Genomic DNA, 19,733 nt, shown 5'->3' with positions numbered 1-19,733 from the left:
AGTATAAAACCTCATTCAAACACCAAGGGGTTACTATATTACTGCACACAGCAGTCAATCAATGCAATTGTAGATAAATCTTCGCATTATTATTTTTGTATTTACTTTTATATGACTTTGTATTGAACCTTGGTAATATGTTACAGCAGGCTCCAAAGGTAGTGTAATTAAGGTAAAACAAAAATGTCTTTTTGCTAGGAGTAGAATAAGATCTTCCCCCCACTTTGTAATCAATTGCCCTGTTGAATGAATGAGGTGTGAATGAGGAAGGTGTGTAAGGCAGCACCTCCAGAAAGCTGCAACCCTTGGAGAGGGGCTGGGAGCCAGACCAAGGAGAGTTTTGCCCAGGCTGAGTGGGACGGAGTTTGGGTGCTGGGTCCAGGCTCCGGGCTGGAGCACGTGGTGGAGTGCAGGAAGGGTGGAGGGGTGCAGGCTCTGGGACAGAGTTTGGGGGCCGGAGAGGGGGTGGTGGGTGCTGGGGGGAGGGGAGGGGACTGCCATCACATGTGGCTTCCTTCCTCCTCTGCTGCCCCTCACCATAGCCTCGGTGAGGAATGGGGCTGCCCCTTGCCTAGTGTTTGCAGGAGTGGTGGCTGAGGGGAAACCTAGTCAAACTCTGGTTTTACTCTTTTGTTGATGGGTCACTTTAACCCCTTACACACCCTTTCACGCCTCTCTCACTCCCCTTTTCTACTAGGCTTGTTTGAGCTTTTAGGTGGAGCCAGATGAAAACCACAAACCCCAGTGAGAGCAACAGACTGGAAGACTAGACTGAACCCACCACCCAGCCTAGTCCATCCCAGAACCCAGGACTGAGGGCAAATGTCCCCCTACCCCCAGGCCACCTGTTTCCACTCATGGCCTCTCCCAGTGCTGCCAGTGATTCTGTATGGCTGTATCACGCGGGATTTAAACCAGAGCCCCCGCCCCCCGCTAAATTCACCCCTATTTTGCAACCACTCTGCATCAAGAGCACCTTCCTTCCCTGCCCTAGAGCTGCTGGATGGCTAGAAAGCTGAGTTGGGCATTTGATTGATCTGGAATATTATCATGCCCCCCACCTCCAAAAAATCTTAATATCCACACAGCTTTGGGGGAGGGAATAGCCCACCCCCCCAAGCCTGTCTAATTTATTGTTGTAGGGCAAACGAAAGAGCCATAGTTTAATGGAAATAGTCAGCCCCTACAGCGGTCTTGCAGCAGGGAAAGCAGAGTTGATGGAAAGGGAACTGGTTTGGATAGGAGCCCCAGTCCCCTTTCTTTGCAAAATAATTTGGAGAGGGGAAATCAGATCACTCCGTGCCTCAGTTTCCCCTCTTGTGTGTGTGGGGGAGATAAGTCTCAGCCTGCCGTGTTGCAGACCTTTCGCATTCTCCCCTTTTGATGTATTTGATTTCCTCCTCCAAACCTCCCTTTCTCTCTCACCTGGCGTTCACAGCACTAAGTACCGGCTCGGGGCTTTTTTCCTGGGTTACATTACACGATCCCGACTTTAGTTTTGAAACAGACACAGGCAGGCACAAACTCACCCTCAAACAGCAACATCACTGAAAATCACAACACCAACCTAATATTAAAAACCTGCCGGGAATCACAGGGTCAAACACTCACCATTGGAAGCCCCAGCAGCTGCTCAGGTGGCTGAGGTTCACTGCAGAGAGTCGTGTCTCCCACCAGACCAGAAGACCCCTTGGCGTCCCCTCCAGGTAAGTGTTGGCGGGAGGGGAAGGGAAGGAAGCCTGCAAAGCACATGTGCCTTCTCCCCCCGCCCCACCTGTAACACCCACGTGGATGTCTCTGCCTCAGCCCTCTGCCCGCCAGCATCTCTGGTTGCCTAGGAGCAACAGCTGCTGCTTCCTGGAGACGCAGAGCTTTGCTGCTGGGAGAGAAGCTGAGGGCGCAGGGCCCTCTCAGGTGTGGGGCCCAATTCGGGGGAATCGGGCAAATCAGCCTAAAACTGGCCCTGTCGGGGGTTCTGATTCCCCACGCAGCCAGTGGGCTCACCTCTGGGCTGAGGAGACCTGGGGTGGGGCGGGTGCAGGGGCTCTGTGTGTGTCAGGCTGGGGGAGCTGCCTGGATAGAGGTGCTGGAAGCAGGGGCGGCTCCAGGCACCAGCACCCCAAGCGCATGCTGGGGCAGCAAGCTGGGAGGGGCTCTGCTGGTCGCAGGGAGGGCAGCAGGCACCCCAACCCCTCCCCCACTCCCCTCCCAGAGCTGGGGGAGAACCCAGGAGTCCTGGCCCCCAGGCCTGCCCTCCCTCGTATTGCCATATGGCTCCATCCAACAGCCCCCACCCCCCGTGGGGCAGTGGCCCGGGGCGGGGAGAGACGAGGCCAGGGGAGAAACAGGCGCTCGGCAGCCCCCACCACACAGAGGGCGGGGGAGCAGGGCCGAGACCCCGGGACACGCGAGTTCGCGTCAGGAGCCAGAGGAGGCCGAGGCTGGAGCTCTCCGGGGAGCGGGGCGGGGATGAGGAGTTGTTGGGGGGGAGGTGTCAGGTTGACCCAGGGACCCGCCCTTACCTGGGCTCGAGGGGACGGAGACGCCCCGGGGCAGGCTGGGAGTTGTAGTTCCTGGCTCCTTTCAGAGCGGAAGCGAGGAGGCGGTTGCTCAGGCAACGGGCGCTCCCATACAGAGGGAAGCGGAAGAGGCCATGTGCCCACGCGCCCCTCCCGGTGCACACTGGGAAGCGTATTTCTCTCTCACACGCGGCCTTCTATTGGAGGAGGGGCCGTAGCTCGTTACTTCGTCGCGCCCCTCCCCGCTCCCTGATTGGCGGAGAGAGCGCAGGCTAGAGACTCGGCGCGTGGGATGAGGCCTCGGTTACCTCATCCTGAGGCTTCGCTGCGCCCCACCCTTTGCCCCGGGCGCGCGCTGCGGCCGTTGGGATTCGAATCCCGCTCGCGGCCAGGGGCGGCCCCAGCCCCGCGGGGGCCTGGCTCGCTCAATCCCGCGCGGGCACCCAGCGGGAACCGCCATGTGCTGCTGGCGGGCCCGGAGCGGGGGGGACGGCAGGACTCGGGGCGACGGCGGGGAGGCGCGGGAGGTGGGACCGGTCCGGGGCGCTGAGGGGCGAGCGGTGAGTGCGGCTCCGCACGGGAGGGCTCGGGGCTCAGAACCCCAGTTCCGGGCTGCCAGGCCCAGCCCTGGTCCGTCGCCCCTGCCCCCGCGAGAGCGAGCCCCCGGGACAGGGGGGCACATGAGCAGCAGGCATGGCTAGCGGAGTGAAAGGGGACGTTTCCTTCCGCCAGCTGGCCTGGGGGCGGGCACCGGGCGGGGGTGGCGTGAGTCTGACTGGGAGCCGCCCCACAAGCGGCAGCCTGGGGCAGGGCCCGGCGATGTCCCATCCCGTGTGCGCAGGGACCGAGGGGCAGAATCAGTCTGTGAGTTGCCTGCAGTTCAGGTGCTGCAGCCTCTTCCCGCGCATGGTCACTTTCTGACCTTCACAGCAGCCCGGATCCACCTCCGCCTGCCCCGCCCAGCTCACGCCATCCCCGTACCTCTGTCGCTCCCCCCCCCCCTCACTCACTTTCCCCAGGCCGGGGCAGGCTCTGGGCTGGATTAACATGGGGGCAAATAAAATCAGGACATGTCCCTGTGGAGAGGGGGTTTCAGTTGTTGCTAAAAGGCAGGGGGAGCCCTCAGTCTCTGTCTGATTGTGTCTCTTTCCTCAGGATATTGGGGTTGAGTTTCCTGGGTGAGATGCTGCTGATTCAGAAAAGGATTATTTTACTTTGATTAACAATTACTTGGATAACATCACATGTAAGAGCACAACAGGTTCAAATCACCTTATCCAATATGCAGAAGAGGTTTGAAACTCTCTGTGCTATGCACATCAATTGTGTGGCTTGAAACTGCACTGGTGGCCAAACCAGGACTGAGGAGCCACAAATGGGACCCCACATGCGCCTACTGAATGTTAGGTGTAGCTGAAGATTGAAGCCAAAATACGTAAAATCATCATACTTAATTCCTGTTTTTGGCTGTGCTTCAAATAACTAGGAGAGTACAATTTGTCAATGTCTTTCTTATCATTAATGCTTATTCCCAACATGTGGCTCTATCAACTGGTGAGTTTTGCAGATCCATTATGGATTGTCCTGTAAAATGTTTACCAGAGAAGTCATATTGCTGTGACATCTGTGTTTGACCCCTTGACAAGTCAAATTTACTGTCACCACATTCCAAATGAAAGCTTTTGGGTTTGCAGCATTGTTTTCTGTATGTCATGATAAACAATGGGATCTAAGTCATGCACAAAGGACAAGCAGGTGTGGGGCATACTTAATTGACGTGCATAGCACAGAGAGTTTCAAACCTCTTCTGCAAAAAAGAATTAGACATTTATATGGCCAATATCATCCAAACGTCACTGGTATACAAAATGTAGAAGGGATATAAATCCTCATGCTTCAGAATATAAGCCTACCACTAACTGATGGGGGGGCAGGAAGGAACTTCTATGGGCAGGTTAATCCATAATTGTTTGGTATGGGGTTTCTCAGACTTTCCTCTGATTCAGCTGGGCCTGTGACTTGCCCTGAAAAATAGATCATTGGTGGGCCTTTATATTATCGGGCTGATCACTTTTTGTTTTGCAGTAGTTTTTAGATGTCCCAACCAAAATTCAGGGTCTCATTACAAAAACATAGTAAGAGATTGTATTTCAGGCATGGGACAATCTAAACAAATAGACAAGATAGGCAAACACTAGGATAAAGTATTATTAACCTGCATTTATAGATGGGGAACTGAGGCAGAGATGAAGGACCAGATTTTTAAAGGTATTTAGTTGCTTAAGATGCAAGCAGATACTTAAAGGTACTTTTGAAAATTTTACCAGCAGGTTAGGTGCATAACACCTACCGATTTCAATAGGAGTTAGGCGCCAAACCTAACTTAAGCACTACTGGTCTGTTTTCCGTTCGAATTTTCACCAAAACGGTTCTGCTCACTGATGCCTAGAATATTCTTGGAATTTTGGAATTGATTGGATGTGGTGTTCACAAGTTCATGTTACAAACAGAGAAATACCATCAAGTAGAGTGGAGAACTCACATTATTCAGAAAACAAGTTTTCAAATGTGATCTGTGTGAGGAAAACTTCTTCATATAAAGAATATTTCTTCTCCCAACCTGCCCTGCCTCACACCTACGGTACCCCGCAGCAACAGGAGAGCTCAGTGACATGAAAAGGTAATTTTAGTACAGGATTAAGGGCATGGGTGCAGACAAAGTGGTTTAAAAGTGATGGGTGCAATCTGTGACATTGCCAAGGAAACAATTGTGACATCTCATGCAGAGGAGTGTAAACAAGAAGCAGGCAGCGTTATCTTCTGCAAATATAAACAACTTGTTTGTCTGAGTGATTGGCTGGACAAGATATTATATTACACCCATAACATCACAGGCCATAGATGGTCAGAACACCTGGCTTTCTGGTCACCGCTGTGGTGATGGCACATTCACATCACTGGTATCTGATCGCCATAGATGGTCAAACCTTGTGAGATTTTTCCTTATATGGACACTCAGAGCCACAAGTAACATGGTGACCCATCTCAGGTGAGTATTAAAGAGATTGTGTGACACACCAGCCAGCCTTTGCTTATAAAAGCTGGAGCTGCCAGCAGGGCCGGCTTTAGGCCAATTCAACCAATTCCCCTGAATCGTGCCCTGCCCGTAAGAGGGCCCTGTGCCCAAGCCCCAATACGGCGTACTGGCAAGAGCCGGTGCACTGTACTGGAGTGGCCCGGCTTCTGCAGGGGTGGTATTTAAAGGGCCTGGGACTCCCCTGCTTCTACCGCCCCGGCCCTTTAAATAGCCAAGGGAGCCCTGGGGAAGCGGTGCAGCTTTGATGGCTATTTAAAGGGTGGGGCGGTAGAAGCAGGGGAGCCCTGGGCCTTTTAAATAGCCCCCGAGCCCTGGCTGCTGCTGCTACCCTGGTGTGGAAGGGAGGAGGAGGGGGCACCCACCGTACAGAGTGGGCTGCACCCCCTGTACCTGCACCCCGTCTGCAGCCAGCCCCTGCTGCACCCCCTGCTCTGCCTGACCAGCCCATCTCCAGCCAGCCCCGCACTCCTTGCCCTACCCCCAGCCTTACACCAGCCCATCTCCAGCTAGTCCCACGCTCCCTGCCAGCAGCCAGCCTGTCTCCTGCCCACCCCTGCCACATCCCCTGTCCTGTCCACCTCTGCCACACCCACTGTCCTGCCCGCACCAGCCCCGCACCCGTTGCCCTGCTTGCAGCCAGACCCTACCTCCAGTCAGCCCCTGCCCTGCCCTGCCCTGCCTCCAGCCAGCCCCATGTCCACTACTGCCCTGCAGTTCCCAGGGCAGTAACTCTGCACACCTGCTTCAATGAGGAGGGCAGGGAGCAACTGGGACTCACACGTGCACACCCTAGGGTGACCAGACAGCAAGTGTGAAAAATCAGGACAGGAGGTGGGGGGTAATAGGATCTGATATAAGAAAAAGACCCAAAAATCGGGACTGTCCCTATAAAATTGGGACCTCTGGTCACCCTAGCACATCCCCAGGGAGTGGCGGGGACCCACACATGTAAAAAGGAGCTCATTTCTAGTTCAGGCCCATCTTTTTTAAAAAAAAAAATTAGGTAGAGTTAACATACATTTATATTTTCCTGGACATGTCAGGCTTTTTGGTTCTTAAATCGCCATCCGGGAGGAAAACACAGATGTACGGTAACCCTATTGGCATAAAAAATACCTACTGTGGCACGTCCCTTAAATCAGAATTTTTTATAGGGAACCAGTTGCTAAGAAATGAAAGGCTTTTTTTTACTTTTTTTTTTTTTTCAGTTATCCCTGCTGGGGCCCCACAAAAAATGTTCAAATAGGGCCCCACACTTCCTAAAGTCGGCCCTGCCAGTTCAGCTCAGAAGCTCCAGAAATCCCAACAAGAACAGACTGGCTGCCTCCTGTAGGCAAGACTTGAAAGCCAGACGCCTAGTGTGATGGAAACAAATAGAAGGCGCAGAAGCTGTGACAGGTTAGATCACAGGGACCTCTGAAAGGGAGGGATGGAACTAGGGTGACCAGATAACAACTGTGAAAAATCGGGACAGTGGTGGGGGGTAATAGGAGCCTGTATAAGAAAAAGCTCCAAATATCAGGACTGTCCCTATAAAATGGGGACATCTGGTCACCCTGGATGGAACATTTTTACAGTTCTTGGTAATAGCAACACATTAGTTACAAAAATTACCATTAGCAATAACAACAAATTCATTGCAAGTGTCCACCTTCAATCATTTTATCATCATGCCACACCTTTGGCTCAATACCATTGGGGTTTGGGCCTTGTAGGGTTAACCTGTGGCTTCCCTTTGCAAAATTAAGTTTGTCTTTCCTCCTTGTTCTGAAGGATCAAACCCTGATTTTTCTTGCATAACAGAATTCACTGGCTGATGGGGTGGGCTGTCTTTGCTAACAGCTATTAGCAAGTCTTTCCTCTCCCTGCCAGCCAAGTAATTTGCATCAACACAGATGCACAGACTGCTCACTTAAAGAATCAGAATGGAGACATTCCTGTTCCAACATCATTGTCTTCCCAACCAACTGGCCAAACGCAGCCACTTGGTTGTAGAGCTGCTCAACTTTCTTAACAGCTCTTTCTCCATCTGAGACCTTTTCAAAGCTATCCACACTGGCTCTTTCAAAAGGAAAGTCAGTGGATTTTTACATATCTTCCTACCCAGTCTTTAAAGGGTTAAGTCAGTCTGTGAGTTAATTAACTCTTTCTGGCCCTGTCGCCTTCCAATGAGGTATTATATTACATCCATAACGTCACAGGTCATATATGGTCAAAACAGCCATGGCAAGGCTGGGACCGGCTGGGCCTGGAACACTCAGCTGGGGCTGGGCTGGAGGGACCACTTGGCTGGGCTGGGCTGGGCCTTGCCATGCCTCCCTGGAGCCCTCCTCACGCTCCTTTCCCCTGTACAGCCTTTTCCGGCTCAGGTGGTAGCTAGTTGATTTCTCATGATGGCTGCTCCTGTTCTCTTCCACCCAGATACAGATACAAAAGTGATACATTTATACAAATAGGATGATCACACTCAGTAGATTATAAGCGTTGTAATGATACCTTACAAGAGACCTTTTGCATGAAGTATATTGCAGTTACATTATATTCACACTTTTTAGCATATTTTTGTAAAATCATATAGAGTGGAACATGACAACAGCGAAGACAACGACAGCAGAGACACCTCCGAAGAAATGCCCTAGAGCCCTTGGGCTGTCACGCTTCAGGAATGTGTGTGAGGTACTAGGAGACTTGGAGATGGGAAGTGTCCTGCTGGCTGTAGGTCAGTGTTGTGAATCCCCAGTTGCTAGGCTGAGTTTATCCATCCCCTGGCAATAAAACATTGTCTTGTTTTCACAGCCACTTTCGATCTCCTGGCTTCTACCCCTTACCCTGCTGGCAGGGCATTGTGCAGCACCCTTTCCAGCCCACCTGGGTGCAGGAGATCGAGGAAGAGAGCATCTGCCATCTAGCTCCATCCCATCTAGAGCAAGTGAGTGGAGGTCTCCAGAGCCATCGCCAGTGTGGTGGGAATGGCCCAGCAATAGGGCGTCCAGCCCTTCCCTTGCAGGAGATTGTTCCCAACGTCGAGAGTCTTTGGGGAGGGCAGAACCTGCCAGGTGCTGAACACCCACAACCGCAAACAGTGAAATCAGTGGGAACTGAGGATGACTCCTCCCTCCTAGGACTGGCATCTCGTGAACAAACTTTCATTGAGGACTATCTGGGTTCTGCTCTTTCTCTGGCCTGAGAGGAAGCGGGGCCTACTGGGGTGGAGGGAGCTGCTTGTCTAAACTAACGGAGAGCCCCATTGCTCTGAGAGGACGAGACTCTCCCAGTTTCACAGGGCCCTATTGATGAGGGGGAACATTGGGAGCAGCCTGTGCTGTGAGCTGCTGCCAGTGCGTGTGGATGGCGGCCCCCCTGCCCTGGAGAAGGGTGTGTGGTGAGGAGGAATTGCCTCATCAGAGGGGACGTGGGCAGGGGAGCAGGCAGGCCCATTAATGAGAGGCTGCCTTGAGCCCAGACTCATGGCTGCTCCCCACTCAGTTCCAGGATGGAGCGGCTGAAGTGGATGCTGAGGAGGAAGGCTGGGCAGGTGGCTCTGGACCCAGTAGGGAGCAGCGTCCATCTTGCCCAGGAGGAGAGTGGCCCCTCTTTCCTGCAGGCGGGGAAGAGGCCAGTGGGCAGGCAAAGTGGAGGAGCTCCCTGACCTTCTGGAGGAAGATAAAAACACCAGCTCCCTTAGCAGGCCATGAGGCACATTCTGGTCCCAAATGGAGGTGGCCCCGGGTGATGCTATGTAGGAGGGACCCAGGAGAGGGCGGGAGCCGGGCAAGGTGGCTCTGCGGCTTCCTTTCCAGGGAGCAGAGGAGCCAGGAGCCCAGCCCCTGGGCCCAGCAGAAGCCTTCCACCAGCCTAGCCACTGAGGAGCCCCCAGCCAGACCAGAGCAGGAGCTGGGCAGCTCTGGCACAGGGACCAGCAGCTCCGCCTACTCCCGAGGGGCTAGCAGCTACTCTGTGGGGTCTGACAGCCCTGAGGCTGAAGTCTCCCTCTTTGCAGGTGAAGAGAGACCCAGGGGACAGGGGGAAAAATGGAGGCGATGGGGGGCTAGTAACACCCTGTGCCCATTGTTTCACCAAGGCGTCAGGACTGAGCCACAGGCGCCCCACTAACACTAGTGGGGGTGGCACAGCCACACCCTGTAGCAGGGGATGCTGGGCAGAGTCGGGGGAGCGCCAGCCTTCCCTGATGATGTTGGGGTGGGGGGGGCTGATGGCCACGGGGCCCTGAGGCTGATGGGCCTGAGGGTGTTTCTGGAAGGGGCAGGGTGGGGCCCTCTATGCCATGGGCTTCCTTGTTGAGGATGGTGGACATTGAGCCATTTCTCTACACTGCATCCCCCCAGTGGCAGCAGGGATTATCCTTTCTCCTTCTCTCCCTTGTGCAGAGCCCCGCAGTGCCCAGCAGAAGTGGGCTGAGGAGGAGGAAGAGGAGTGGGTTGAGGAAGAGGAGGAGGAAGAAGAGAAGGAGGAAGAGGATGTGTCCCCTGAACAAGACACCATCAGGGTCACCCAGGAGCACCTCCAGGGCAGAGCTGAGGTACAAAAATCTTCCAGCTGTGCTGCCCCCCGAGTCTGTCCTGCCCCTTGTTCCAGCCCCACCCACACAGGGGGGGTCTTGTCCCAGAGAATCCATCACCTGCAATGGGGGAAACTTCTCCCTCATTACCTGGCACCCCAAAGTGGGAACATTTGTCTCATGCAGGCCAAGGTGTCCGCTCCCTGCAGACACTGTCCCAGTTACAACCTATCTGTGCGGGACGACACTGATTTTGGGAAGCAGGGCGGCTTTCCCTGTCCAACTCCATGGGGTTCCTGAGCCATGGAGCTGGTGTAGATGGGTAAGGGAGGTCCCTTCCTAACCGTCTCTCTCTCTCTCTCCCCCCACCCCTATCATAAGCATCTTTCCCAAATCTGGACCTTAGCGTCCAAAATCTGGGTGCTTGTATGAAACTCCCCCAAGCTTATTACCAGCTTGGATCTGATCTCACTGCCACCAGCCAGGAATTTCCAAGGCCTGACTCCCTCTCTGGTCTCCCAAAACCTTCTTTGGGGGACCCCAAGACTCAGAAGCCCTGAGTCTCACACCAAAGGGAAAACAACCTCCTCCCCTTGTCTCCTCTTTATCTCATCCCCAGCTCCCCCTCCCTGGGTTATCCTGGGCGATACTGTACTTAAACTCCCTGAATGCAAAACAGAGAGGGCAATTTACCTTCCCCCCGTCCTTCTTCCCCTGAGGCTATGCATTCAAACCTAGTCAAGCTAACACAAAGAGATTTCCCCCCTCCCTTCGTCCTTAGCCTTAACCAGAGAAAAACCTCAAACAGGTTTTAAAAAATCTTTATATAAAAAGAAAGAAAAAGACATAAAAATACTTCTGTATCAAGGTGACAATTATACAGAGTCAATTGCTTAAAAGAAAAAATAGAATAAACAGCCTTATTCAAAAGAGATACAATTTAAACATTCCAGCACACACACATGTAAGTACAAAACAAACATATAAAACCTATATTTGCAAACCATTGTCTTAAACAACTGGGAAACTGAAGATGAGAAGCTTACAGATAGAAAAAGATCCCCTCTCATAGCTGAGAGCCAGACAAAGACAAAGAACCAAAAAAATTCCCTCCCCTGAGCTTTGAAAAATCCGGTTTCCTGATTGGTCCTCTGGTCAGGTGTTTGGTTCCCTTTGTTAACCCTTTGCAGGTAAAAGAAACATTAACCCTTAGCTATCTATTTATGACAACCCCACTCCTAGTTGGTGAAGGACAGGGCCCAACAGCTCCTCTTCCTCCATGCTGTCCCACGTCTGTGCTTCTTGGCACAGCAGCAGGGCTGGACATTCTGGAGCCCCACGTCTCCAAAGCAGCCCTTGTGGAGAGCACTGCAGTGAGTGGGACCCCGTGTCTTGCCTCTGGGGCAAGGGACCCAGAAATGGGAGGAAGAGTTAGTGGGGCAGAGGGGGAAGCAGAGGACAGTGGTTCCTGGGGCTGGAGAGCAGGGAAGTGAGAGCTTCTGACACCGATCGGGAGCTGGCAGTGGGGGAATTGTAAGGCCGAAGGGGAGGGGATGTGAGGAACGCGAGGCCCAGCTGGTTGCAGGTGGAGGTCACATTGGCTGTTTCTGCAGAGCACTTTGGCCTCCTCCCTGGGAAGTGCCTGTGGGACTGTGGGGCCTGAGTCTCACGTGCAATTGTATCTTCTTGGGGTCTCTCAGAGCTGATTGAAAATGTGCCCATAGTGCCACAGCCAACTTCCATCATCTCCAGCTCCATGGCCGCAGTTTGCAGCCTCAGGTACCAGGACTGTTCCATCTAGCTGCCCTAACCCTGGTGCTGATCGGGTCTGGAGCTGGGAGTCCCAGATCTTCTCTGGCCTAGAATACCCCCAGCTGTGGCTGTTCGCATCCCCCAGCAGAGGAGGCGGGAACATCCCCTATTTCCTGGCTGGGGGGTGATTTCACTCCAGTAACTTTCGAGTGGCCATAGGGAGGGGATCATGTCCGTGGCAGTGCCAGCACCACTCCGGTGCTGCCAAGGATAACATGGCCTCCTCTCTCCCCCCAGCAAAGTGAAGCCGCCACTTGCCCTGAAGCTGGAATCACGCCTCCTGCGGGCTCTTCTTTACACCATCTTCACCATGAGCACTGGGCAGGATACTACCCACTTCCAAGTAGGTCATGATCCTGCTTCTCTGTCCCAGGAGCAGGAGCCGCCTCTGGTCCCTGCTCCCTCGGTTTGCTGGAGCTGCTGAGAATAGGGGAGAGGTGCGCAGAGCTGGGAACAGGCCTGGGACAAACTGGGAGGGAGGGCCCCTTCCCTCCAGGGGGGATTGTGTGTTACCCCCGTGGCTGATCCCAGCCTTCCCTCTCCTCATTCTGTGCTCTGCTGCCTGGACTCTCCTGGCGATCCTACCTCCCATTCATTGCAGTTTGGCTGTTTCCTAGTCAGCTGGGTACCAGGCCCTGCACTGAGAACTGCTAAGGGCAAGGCTTCAAGAGCTAGCAGGCATCCGGCCATGAACTCTCACTAAGTGTCCTTGGAGTGATGTGAATTTGAGAGGCCAGGATGTGCCTTTTGAGTCTGTCCAGGGCTCCCAGAGAACTCCCCTAGTCCCGTGACTGGTGTAGCCCCAGGTCCCATGACTGATGGGTGTTCCCTCTTCTTGCAGGCTCTGCACAACACCTCTTTACAGAGCCTGGACGCCATGCTCGGGTGCCTGCTCACCGAGACCCCCACCTCAGACAAGCTGCAGCACCTCCTGGAGGTGAGTAGAATAGGCCGGTCTGGGGCGGAATTTCCCCTGAACCCCGTCAGAGGACTGCAAAGGAGAGACTAGGCGCGTCTCGTTTGCATTGTGTCCTCCCAGGTTGGACCCAAGTGGCCCCACATTCCCAGAGCTGTCAGTGCAGTGCAATGTTGGGACCTTTACGCCTCCTGGGGCGGGGGCACAGGGGAGCAGAGGGAAGGAGCTGTGACTGTCAGCAGGAGCTCTGCATGGTGGCATTAACAGTGAAAACCAGGCCTGGCTGGGGACTGAGTGAAACCCACCCCTGTGAGATGATGGACATAGACCTCTGAGAAAAGTCACTGGCCCCTTTCTAGGGAGATCCTGAGATACAGGAGGCACCTCAGAGAATCAGCTCTTCTGTCCTAGGAACACTGCAGTTCCTGGAGGGATTGTCCTCATGGCTACTCCATCCATCCTACCAAGGCTTTTGCAGCTGGCGTCTGGGGTCCAGGGATGTGCCTTGATCCTGACGTGCTGTTCATGGATCAGGGGTTCAGAGCAAATAGACCAGCCCCAAGACCGACCATTGCCCCAGCCTGGCGAGACAATGAGCTTGTGCCCAGCAAGATGTGGGCAGTGTCATGAACCCTCACATGAGGAGTCAGCTATTCCTCCCGAGCACAAGGTCTCAGCCTCATGGGGAGAGGGAGAGGCTCATGTGTAGAGCATGTATGCCTGCACGCTGACCCTCCCCTGCCTCCTTCTCCCGCAGCATGACCAGTTCTGGCTCCACTCCAAGAACACCCAGGAGAGAGCTAGAGCCATATGGAGCAGCGCTGCCCTGCTCCAATTCGCCACCTCCCTCCCTGGATTTAACGTAAGTGACCTTTGACCCCAGCATCCTGCAGAGTCAGGGCTTGAGTCAAGTTCCTCATCCTCTGGCTAATTGGTCCCCTCCAGGTCCGTAAGGGACTGCCTCCCATAGGCCACTGGCTGGCAGGGTCATGCCTGGCCTCAGGGCCCTTGTTATTCTGGAGCAGCCTGGCAGCGAGTGCTCACAGAGGACCCATGCCCTGGTCCCTTTGCTCCAAGCTCCCTTGCGGGCAGAGAGAAAGAGAGCTCTAGCTCCTCTCCCTCAGCACCTCCTACAGATGGATGGGAGCAGAGCTGTGGCCCAGGGGAGCTGGAGAACTGAAGGGAGATGGATGGATTCCCCTCTTCTCTTCCTCCCACCAGACCTCCTCCGATTTCCCCAAAGCAGGCAACTCTGTGCTGCAGCCAGGTCTGTACATCTCTGACCCAGCCAACGACATCAGCCAGCAAGCCAGGAGCGGGATCTGTTGGCTGCAGAGGCTCCTGCTGCAGAGGACGGGTAAGAAACCCAGCTGGGCAATGGGACCTCACAGAAGTGAGTCCCTTGGCGACTAGCTCCAGCTGGCCATTGGGACGCCAATAGAACTAAGGCCTCTTCTGTTAGACCAGCTGCAGCAGGGCAGAGGGACCCCAATGGAAACAAGGCCCCTGTTTTGGGCCCCCCACTTGCAGGCCAAGGGACCCTGCAGAAAGAAGCCCCCTCCTCTGAGACCGACCCCAGCTTAGATGATGATATCATAGCTTTCCCACTCCGATTTGAACCTTAGCGTTCATAACCTGAGAAGCTAGCATGAACCCCTCTAAGCTTAATTACCAGCTTAGATTTGATCTCGCTGCCACCAGCCGAAAATTCCAGGGTTTTGGCTCCCTCTGGTCTCCCCAAACCCTTCCCTGGGGAACCCCAAGACTCAGAAGCCCTGAGTCTTACCACAAAGGGAAATAACCCACTTCCCTTCCCCCTCTCTCTCCCACCCAGACTTTTCCTCTTGGGCTAACCTGAGAGTTACTGAAATGGCCAACCGCTTACATCACGGATACCTTGACATCACAAGAAGCATTCTCTCCTCCTCTTCCACAAACGAGACAACCAAATACCAGAAACAGGAAAGAATCTCTCTCTCTTCCCCCCATTGTCTTCTCCCTCCCACCCAATTCCCTGGTGTTGCAGAGATTCACCCTCCGTAGATCTAACACAAAGAGGAATTTCCCTCCCCTTCGTTTCCTTAGCCTACCCCAGAGAGAAAAAAACTCAAAACAAGTCTTAAAAGAAACTTTATATAAAAAAGAAAGAAAAAAGACAAAGAAATTTCTGTATCAAGGTTGACAATAATACAGGTTCATATGCTTAAAAGAAAAATGAATAAACAGCCTTATCCAAAAAGAGATACAAGTAAAAACATTCCAGCAACTACACATATTAAATACAAAAAAAACCAATAACAGCCTATATTTTTCTACCTTTGTACTTACAAACTGGGAACTGAGATTAAAAGCTGTGAAGATAAAAGAAAAAGATCCCCCTCTCATAGCTGAGAGCCAGACAAAGACACAGACACAAAACATTCCCTCCCTCAGCTTTGAAAAAACTGGTTTTCTGATTGGTCCTCTGGTCAGGTGTTTGGTTCCCTTTGTTAACCCTTTACAGGTGAAAGAAACATTAACCCTTAGCTATCTGTTTATGACAGATGAATCACACTCCTCTCCCTAATTCAGAGACAGAGGAAGGGGGCAAACATCCCAGGGAAATTGGCTGCTTTACTTCAGAGCCTGGCTCTGTCCCCTAGCCCACGGAAATCAGCCCACCCAGGGGACTGCCAGCTAGTGAGGGGACAGGAATGGAGCTACTGAGACACATGGAGGGAAAGAGCCCATCATGAGGTTGGGGCAAGAGCAAAGACCACAGGGGAAGGACACAAAGCTTTACATGTCTCTGGTGGAGAATTCTTCACCAACCACACAACGTATCAATAGTGATAGTGAGGTATAACTCCCCCAAATATGCCCTTTTATTTCTTTAATCTGGTGGCACAGATTTAAATTAGGGACTAAATTCAGGTGCGGCTTAGAATCCCTGTAAAGCACCAAATGTCAGGTATCTATTGAAAATAGGTCTCTTTCTGCAGCTATGTCACATTCAACACAATTTCATTTTCTACATATTTGTGCATCTCCCGGGGTGAGCTGAACAGAAACATCACTTCCATTTTCCCCTTCCCTACCTAGATAGGAATTGCATTTCCCAAATAATAGGCAACATGCACCTGATTAGGAAGGTGATCTCTTCAGGAGTCACCTCCTGCAGGGCCTGGGCCACAACTGCTTTGGGAGCCAAATGCACGAGTATTTTGCTTAGTTCCAAGCCATTTACTAGGGACTAGTCTTCTCAGCCCTTTAGAAAAAATATTGACCTAACCAATTGAACAACAGGGGAATTGGGATAGTGATGGGGAATACAGAACAGGGAGTTGCAAAAGGCAGAAGCAGGCAACTCATCGAGGAGAGCTGAGACACCACAGTGAACATGGTGCAAAGGTGGCTCTATGGGAAATCGCAATTGTGATTTTTTTAAAAACAATCTTTGGCCAGCCGGAATCAAGGCATTTATTACAATTCTCTCATATGTGGATTTTCTTATGTCTAACAAGGTTTGAGCTCCGATTGAAGCTTTTCCCACACTCAGAGCACGTGTAGGACGTCTCTCCACTGTGGATTCTCTGATGAGAGCTGAGCTAAAACTGAAGCATTCCCCACACTCAGAGCATGTGTAGGGCACCTACCCTGTGTGGATTCTCTGATGTGTGATTAGGGCAGAGCTCTGCTTAAAACTCTTCCCACACTCAGCGCATGTGTAGGGTGTCTCTCCTATGTGGATTGTCCAATGTCTGATAAGGTTTGAGCTCTGATTGAAGCTTTTCCCACACACAGAACACATGTAGGGTCTCTCTCCTGTGTGGATTCTCTCATGTGTGATGAGGGCTGAACGATCCATGAAGCATTTCCCACACTCAGAGCATCCATAGGGTTTGTCACCCGTGTGAATTCTCTGATGTATGCAAAAGGCTGATCTATAACTGAAGTATTTCCCGCACTCCGAGCATGTGTAGGGTGTCCATCCAGCATGGATCTGCTGATGCCTAATAAGACTTGAGCCCTGGTTGAAGCTTTTCCCACACACAGAGCACATGTAGGGTGTCTCTCCTGTGTGGATTCGCTGATGTGAGATGAGGACTGAGTTATAACTGAAGCATTTCCCGCACTCAGAGCACGTGTAGGGTTTTTCTCTTGTGTGGGTTTTCTGAAGTCTAATAAGGCTTGAGTTCCGATTGAAGCTTTTCCTGCACTCAGAACACGTGTAGGGTGTCTCTCCTGTGTGGATGCTCCTATGTCTGATAAGTTGTGAGCTCCGACTGAAGCTGTTCCCACACTCAGAGCACATGTAGGGTTTCTCTCCCCTGTGGATTCTCTGATGTGTGAGAAGGTCTAAGCTCTCATTGAAGCTTTTCCCACACTCATGGCATGTGTAGCATGTCTCTTCCAAGTTGATGCTCTCGCGTGTAATAAGGTCTGAGTAACTACTGAACTTTTCCTCTGGCCTGTGCTTAGTCTCACAGGCTTTTGCTTTTTCTGGGAGTGCACAACTCCTGGAAACATTCCCTTTGGATATTCCTGATAACATCCCATGTGGTTCTACTTGCTCAGCATCTTCCTGCTGGGGACTCTCCTCGTTCTCACTCACCATCTCATCACCTGATGGGAGACAGAGAGAATCCAGACATAGGTCACTCCCTGTGCTGGAGAGAAAAGAAATCTCAGAGAGAGAAATGGGAAAAGGTGTGAACAAGCCAAAATATGTGTGGGAGAGATCAAACCTATCAGGAGCTGATTTTCTCCGAAGGAGAGAGAGGAAGGGATCAGTTCTGGGCGTGCATCTCACCAAGGGAAAGTGAGATTGGGGAGGGACCTGATGCCAACTGTCAGTCAGGATAGGGAGGAAGCCTTGAATGACATCTGCCTAATGATTCCTCATCTGCAGGGAACAATCCTGAACTTGGAGAGCTCACAACTTGGAAAGTCTTTGTAGGGCATCCCAGGGTCGATGCAAGGATATTTTGCGCCCTAGGCGAAACTTCCACCTTGCGACCCCCTTTCAAAATAAATCACATACATTATACACAATACACTGTCACAGAGTAACGTTATAATTTAGAATTTATGTTTCTGCGCTTTAAGTTCAGCAAATTTAGAAACAAGTTCCTCCAAGTCAATGCTGTGAGCAACGTCATGTTCTATTGACAAGGTAGATAGCCCAACAACTCTTTGTTGCAACACTGATGTTCGCATGTATGTTTTTATCAACCTGAGCTTTGAGAAGCTTCGCTCACCACTGGCCACAGAAACTGGGAGAGTCAAGAGGATGCGAAGAGCAATAACTATGTTAGGGACACTATCTGTCAGCTTATTTTCCCATATAAAGTTCAATACATCTTGAGTGATGAAACTTCCTTTGGACTCGTCTTGCAATAGCTTGCAATTCAGTGCACAAGTCAAAGGGCATCAATATCTTTGGATCACCACGTTGCAAAGCTTGCTCCAGATCAGCAATGTTCCATAATGTGCTTTGGTGTTTTATTTTGCAAACTGTTAAAATTCGTATATAGAGCCAAATGCTGAACTAATTTGCTGCATCAATGTGAATTCTCTTCAACTGAAGCGTATTGCGGCGTCGATGACTGCAAAGTAAAAGTTCACTTTGAATTTTTCTTTGGATAATAAATAGTTTGCTATCTGCTTCAATGCGAACTGCTTCCTCTTCTTTCAATACGGATGGATCTGGTTCAAAAAGTGTCGGACATCCAATTCCTCCGCAAGTTCACTGCATCTGCCAATGTTTTCTCAAAGGCTGTGTCACTTCTGCGCCCTACAAGAACTTCTTGGTTTCTCAAGTTGATTAATGGCATCACATATGTTGAATCTTTTGCCTGAAGTTGTTTGCTAGTCATGTTGAAATCTCAAACAATATGTCATACCACAAAACAAGAGAAACAGAAACTTGAAACTAGAAATGGCTTTTGTAAGAGCCTTTGCATCAACTCGTGACGTATTGCCAGATGATCACTGTTAGAGTAGTGTCTTCATAGATGTCTGATCCAGCATCATAGATGTTACCAAGCTGTAGCGAAGAGGTTTCAAGGCATCCGATTCGACTCCCACCTTGTTTCACTCAATGGTTTTAACTGTGAGATTAGATGACGTGGCGTGTTAAACTTCCCAGCGATGTGTAGAAGCTGAGAATACAACATCACATGTGAATAAATCAAAGAGAAAGCGGTTGCTTCCAAGCAACACTTGCAGCATCATTAAACAACCAAATTCAATGAAGTGCACTGCAAGAACGAAAAAGGCTCGTGATAATATCCAAAATTCTTCGTGGACACCATTTTCTTTCCTTTATTATTGCCCCATTGTCGTAGCCTTGACACGCTAAGTTTTCTTATGTAGTGACATCTCTTCTAACTGGTGAAGAATAGATTCTGTCATACCAGCTCCAGTTGTCTCCATAAGTGACACAAATCCGAAGAAGTGTTCCTTTACATACTGATTCATCTCATTCTCCGTCTCTGAACTAGGCCTATCCACGAACTGAATGATCATGGTCATTTGTTCTAACTATGGCTGCATCGTTGGTGTACAAATCTTAGAAAACGATCGAAAAGTATTTTGCAGCACGAGCAGATGCTAGGATTTTTTGTTTGATGGCACTGGATAGAAGCTGAATAAGCTCATTCTGTATGTCTTTCCCTAGGTAATGTACATGCATCTCCTGATCCTTAATCCTGCGAAGATGCTCATCCATAAGCGGGTCAAACAAAGAGAGATATTCAACAAATTTGAGGAAGTTCTCATTATCAGAAGTGTGCAGTTTGTCATGTGTTCCCCAAAAGGCCAGGTTTTGCATACCAAGAACTCTGACCAAAGCAATCAGACGTTTTAGTATTTGCTGCCAATACTTTT

General features: G+C 51.3%; 2 protein-coding genes and 1 long non-coding RNA gene across 22 annotated transcripts in view; 1 reads left to right on the top strand and 2 right to left on the bottom strand.

The window, feature by feature from the left end:
* Positions 1-19,733, bottom strand: part of LOC142047607 (uncharacterized) — a 114,542-nt gene that overhangs the window by 36,121 nt on the left and 58,688 nt on the right. The window lies entirely within an intron of this gene.
* Positions 3,332-14,387, top strand: LOC116839346 (maestro heat-like repeat-containing protein family member 7). 20 transcript variants are annotated; one of them, XM_075070716.1, is made up of 10 exons: positions 6,876-7,014; positions 8,197-8,335; positions 8,413-8,545; positions 10,005-10,054; positions 10,088-10,156; positions 11,378-11,914; positions 12,185-12,290; positions 12,789-12,884; positions 13,621-13,725; positions 14,085-14,387. In XM_075070716.1, exons 6-10 carry the CDS (start codon positions 11,892-11,894, stop codon positions 14,274-14,276), a joined length of 522 nt encoding a protein of 173 aa, XP_074926817.1. In that variant the 5' UTR covers positions 6,876-7,014; positions 8,197-8,335; positions 8,413-8,545; positions 10,005-10,054; positions 10,088-10,156; positions 11,378-11,891; the 3' UTR covers positions 14,277-14,387. The 20 variants fall into 20 exon arrangements, 17 of the variants coding, with proteins under 17 accessions (XP_074926948.1, XP_074926528.1, XP_074926597.1 ...); XM_075070683.1 differs by having other exon boundaries at positions 10,005-10,156; XR_012656748.1 differs by lacking the exons at positions 12,185-12,290; positions 13,621-13,725 and adding an exon at positions 9,103-9,616 and having other exon boundaries at positions 8,197-8,292; positions 10,005-10,156; positions 14,085-14,145.
* Positions 15,313-18,097, bottom strand: LOC116839343 (uncharacterized). Its single transcript, XM_032805237.2, is given in 1 exon segment — positions 15,313-18,097. A coding segment is annotated over 1 exon segment (1,356 nt). The 5' UTR covers positions 17,461-18,097; the 3' UTR covers positions 15,313-16,104.

Source organism: Chelonoidis abingdonii, chromosome 1 (assembly GCF_003597395.2).
Source record: "Chelonoidis abingdonii isolate Lonesome George chromosome 1, CheloAbing_2.0, whole genome shotgun sequence".
Classification (NCBI taxonomy): Eukaryota; Metazoa; Chordata; order Testudines; family Testudinidae; genus Chelonoidis; species Chelonoidis abingdonii.
Note: the sequence above shows the minus strand (reverse complement) of the source record. Positions and strands in the feature narration are given on the sequence as shown.